This window comes from Polistes dominula, unplaced genomic scaffold (assembly GCF_049000335.1).
Source record: "Polistes dominula isolate Pdom_NZ unplaced genomic scaffold, Pdom_raw_medaka contig_84, whole genome shotgun sequence".
In the NCBI taxonomy this organism is placed as follows: domain Eukaryota; kingdom Metazoa; phylum Arthropoda; class Insecta; order Hymenoptera; family Vespidae; genus Polistes; species Polistes dominula.
The window spans coordinates 3233944-3238962 of record NW_028300944.1 but is presented as its reverse complement, the minus strand read 5'-3'; the positions used below and the strand labels follow the sequence as shown (position 1 = coordinate 3238962).

The 5019-nt window shown below is 38.5% G+C and overlaps 1 protein-coding gene across 1 annotated transcript; it reads right to left on the bottom strand.

Moving 5' to 3' along the window:
• Positions 1 to 3534: 3534 nt before the first annotated feature.
• On the bottom strand, positions 3535 to 4710 carry LOC149032828 (uncharacterized). Its single transcript, XM_089171732.1, has one exon. The coding sequence runs from the start codon at positions 4708 to 4710 to the stop codon at positions 3589 to 3591; it is 1122 nt and encodes a 373-aa protein (XP_089027858.1). The 3' UTR covers positions 3535 to 3588.
• Positions 4711 to 5019: the final 309 nt, after the last annotated feature.

Here is a 5019-nt window from a genome sequence, read left to right as displayed (position 1 = left end):
GAAGAGTGGAGTACCTCCCACTTACGCAAAAATCTTCCTCCACTACTGACTTCCACACCGTGAGACCCAAGTCAAGGAGAAGAATTCGCTGACAAAAAATTAGTTACTATCAAGCGCGAATTCTTCGAAGAGAAATAGGTATTACTTACATTGGAATTTTATCAAGCCGAATCTTCGAAGAGAAATAAGTATTACTTACATTGGAATTTTATCAAGCCGAATTCTCCGAAGAAAGATAAGTTCAGTTACATTGGAATGTTATCAAGCGCGAGCTCCTGGGACTGCGCCGTCAGCAAAAATCACGTGCAGACAGAATATGAGTAACGAATATAATATAATAAAGTATGAATATTTTATCACATTGAAATAATAATTTAAAAACAACCATTCCAATATAACGTCGACCGATAAGTCAGTACTGGAAGAACGCAATTCGGTATTACCGACATTTACTTATCGACTAAACTCGTTACCGACCGACACTGTCGGTAATGCAGATTCCTCTATGAACGACAATGATTCTCAATACTCTATTTATCCATTCTACAAAATACAATTTATCGATGGTCGTTCATAGGAAATACAGAATTATCTTTACAAGAATAATAACAATGGAAAAGAAAAGCATAATTACCAAATATAATATATATAGCTGAAAATAAGTAATTAGCGCGAACGAAAATACTATTATAATTGATCTAATAACTAATTACATACAAAGTATCAATTATATACTAAAACAAACAGTAGAGAATATGTATATATATAAAAAGAAAAATTTTTCTCGCAAGGTTTACATATACTTATAGAACTATTTTCACCAAAATTATACAAACTAAAGTTTAACAAATTACTTTTACGCAAAAATTAGACAGACTAATAATATCAAATACGACAGAGTTTACCAAATTAAAACTTTTGGGTGTAGTCACGAAATTCGAATTTAACTCACTGACGTGACACGGCGACTCTTTTGCGTGATGAACCAGCCTACCCCCCCCGTTTCCCGCCGCGTTCAATTTCCTACACATCCAAAAACACCACTCCCCCCACCCCCCAAAACCTGCACACCCTTACTTTTGGGGCCCCCCCCCCTTTAAACAAGCTGAGAAAAACCATCGATCTCGAAAAGGTCTAAAAGCGTCAAACCTATTTCTCACCATCTCCAACTCTTCACCTCAAACGACGGATTTCCCTGGTTTTAAATTCGCTCCGGAACCCTAGAGAAGAACGCGCTTCACTCATAATGTTCCACTTTATATCTCAATAACAGAAGCCCTTCGAATAACGACTTAACGATTTTCTAATCGTCAGAAAATTAACAACTTACGGATGGTAGGAAAACCCCACTCCAACGCGAGATTATAACTCGTTCTCTGCCATATTCAATATACTATCCAATCGTCGACGGGGCCGACACACCACCCCTTGCCCTCCCCCCCTCCCCTCCGAATATTCATGAACTTTCAACCCTCCCCCCTCATGCCCCCCCCAGCACCCCATCACCCCCCCCATTTTTTACTTGTTACTCTCGAAAGAGATTTCACGAGTGGCCGCTGTCACCAGTTCTTACTTGAAGAGTAAGAACGAATTTAGAGATTTCTCAACCGGTCACGACCTTGCAGTCGTTTACTCGGATAAGAGAAAGAAAGTCAATGCCTGTTTTTGGGTCAGCCTGCTTATCCAGTACTTTACCCGGGATAGGCTTTACTCGCGGATACCGGAGCGTCGGACGTCAATATGTCAAAGAAAACTCAACCCTGGATGTTAACCAAATCTTTAATTCTTACCTGGTTTCCGGTGCTGGCCAATGAGAGATACAATCCAAATATGTTGACTGAAATTGGCGTTTGAAGGAAGGGTGCAGTTGTTAAATCACAATCACAATGTAGAATAACAATATAGTATATTTTAAAATTTAAATTTAGATTTAAATTGTTACACAATAAACACCTTGTTGCACACACACACACACATTATTAATGAACAATGTTAACGGAATATTAATTTGGTAACAAATAAAGGACTTAGGCTTGCCAAGATTTATGATAACAATAATAACTAAGAATAAAATGTTCGAAGTCAATGACTAAGTTCTATTAAACAAGAGAGAGAGAACTTAGTAACAAAATTTAAATGAACTGATTGTAAATCAGCCTAAGTCAAAATACCAAGTTAATATTCATAAATCGTCGATAATCGAATCAGATCACACACGATATTTCAACTCACGAACACACGATTTAGATACACGCAGTAGTAGATTAATATAATAATACTTAAAATCAAAACTAAACGAACATCAGACAAATTTAAGAAACGTACTCAATAATTATATAAGGTGGACTTTATAAGTACACTTGGAGTACTAGAACAAAACTTAAGACAAATTTTTGACAAGTACCAAATGATTATATGAGATGGACTTATAAATGGACTTAGAAAAATATTACAAAACTAGTCAATCTTTAGACTAAGTTTAGACACGTACTCGATGATAATTATAAGGTGGACTGACTTCATGGACGAACGTAGCATCGCAAGAAGCGTCCGTTTCGGAAGAGTGGGAGTACCTCCCACTTACGCAAAAATGCTTCCTCCACTACTGACTTCCACACCGTGAGACCCAAGTCAAGGAGAAGAATTCGCTGACAAAAATATTAGTTACTATCAAGCGCGAATTCTTCGAAGAGAAATAGGTATTACTTACATTGGAATTTTATCAAGCGCGAATTCTTCGAAGAGAAATAAGTATTACTTACATTGGAATTTTATCAAGCGCGAATTCTCCGAAGAAAGATAAGTGTCAGTTACATTGGAATGTTATCAAGCGCGAGCTCCTGGGACTGCGCCGTCAGCAAAAATGCACGTGCAGACAGAATATGAGTAACGAATATAATATAATAAAGTATGAATATTTTATGCACATTGAAATAATAATTTAAAAACAATCATTCCATTATAACGTCGACCGATAAGTCAGTACTGGAAGAACGCAATGTCGGTATTACCGACATTTACTTATCGACTAAACTAGTTACCGACCGACACTGTCGGTAATGCAGATTCCTCTATGAACGACAATGGATTCTCAATACTCTATTTTATCCATTCTACAAAATACAATTTATCGATGGTCGTTCATAGGAAATACAGAATTATCTTTACAAAGAATAATAACAATATGGAAAAGAAAAGCATAATTACCAAATATTTAAGTATATATAGCGTGAAAATAAGGTACATTAGCGCGAACGAAAATGATCTATTATAATTGATCTAATAACTAATGTACATACAAAGTATCGAATTTATATACTAAAACAAACAGTATGAGATATATGTATATATATAAAAAGAAAAATTTTTCTCGCAAGGTTTACATAGTACTTATAGAACTATTTTCACGCAAAATTATACAAACTAAAGTTTAACAAATTACTTTTACGCAAAAATTAGACAGACTAATAATATTCAAATACGACAGAGTTTACCAAATTTAAAACTTTTTGGGTGTAGTGCACGAAATTCGAATTTAGACGTCACTGGACGTGACACCTCCCCCCTTAAGAAGAAGAACCATGGGATTTACTCCCGTGGTCTTCGCAACGAACGAAATTTCTGAGTGATTTCGTCATCCATATGAAATTGAACCCGCTTACCAGGTGTATTTTCTGTCTGGCAGCCTCTCGAATCCAAGGTAGGTTGGGTGGCCCCGGAGTCACCGCTTGAAGATTCTGGTGTCTCCGTGCGCACCGACTGAAGTTCAATTCCATTGTCCGAATTTTGAGTGGGCCGAGCATCCTTCCCGCGCCCCAAATGGAGGAGTAGGCTCGTGATTGAGCCCCAAACTGCACCCAACATATGTAAACTCCAACCATAAACTGTGTGCAGGGCGTACCCTCGAAGAACAGAGTCTATGATCAATTTCACTACTTTAAAAATAAGCACAATTCCAAGAATAGCAGAACTGACCGTTCCGAATTTCAATAGACCGTTCCAAAGTTTAGAGGTCACACTTTCTGCTAATTCACTAACACCTTTTTCACCCACAAAATCCACAAGATTTAACGTGTCAACTTTCACTTTATGTCCAGCTGCTCCTCTCGCGATAGTGTTCAAAATAGACGGTTGCTCAACAGGGAACATTACATGGTCCCGGAGATCGTCCAAATCCGCCTGTGTATAAATCCCACTAGTCGCGAGCGATCCCGCATCGATGTATCTCCAGACCACATCCGTGTCTGGCAGTAGAATTTGGGGATCCTTTACGTATGTTGGCTTTGGTAGCAGCTGATACCAGGTTCCCTCGATCAAATATTCCTGTGGCAGTAGTGCGCTGCACGGTACTTCAGTACCTTTTCTAACTAAAATTCTCGACTTTGGTTTTAAATAAACACTTAAATTTTGATATATCACGGGAAGTTCTCTATAACATAATTCCGAATGTCTTATTTTCACTGGAATAGGGGTGCACTTGACAATATGCGCGACTTCACCGGCCACCACCGCCATGTACCCCGGCCTCTTCATGACCGTGTACGCAAAAACATCTGGGAGAATGTTCGCAAATGCCAACGCGTTTCGAATAACCTGTTGTTCTAGGTTACACTTCTGTTGTAAGATGTTTATATAGAGAGACTCCAGCTGGTCACGGTGGTGCTTCTCAACGTATACGAACTTTGAATTTATATAGGCAAACAAATCCATGTTTTGGGGTGTTATTTTTGCCTTTGACGTAAACGTATGACCACTTGTTGTTTCCAAGATAAAAAGTTTGGGATGTTCAGTAGTGACCAGAGTATACCCGCAAATGTGGAGCTCGTTTTTACCCATCAACGCGAAGGCAGTGTCTCCCTCCGTCACCGAGTACATTGTTGTAATATGTGAGATTGCGATTGATGACGTCACTTTGGTGGCGGACCCCTCATACAGTGCCGTATATCGTTCAAAATTACACGACGAACCGGGAACAACTGTCCAAAATGCACAACCGTTTTCGTCTGTAAAACACGTTCC

Bases quoted from the DNA above. Each gene is read 5' to 3' on its own strand.
- LOC149032828 (XM_089171732.1), bottom strand. From the start codon at position 4,710: ATGGATTTGTTTGCCTATATAAATTCAAAGTTCGTATACGTTGAGAAG.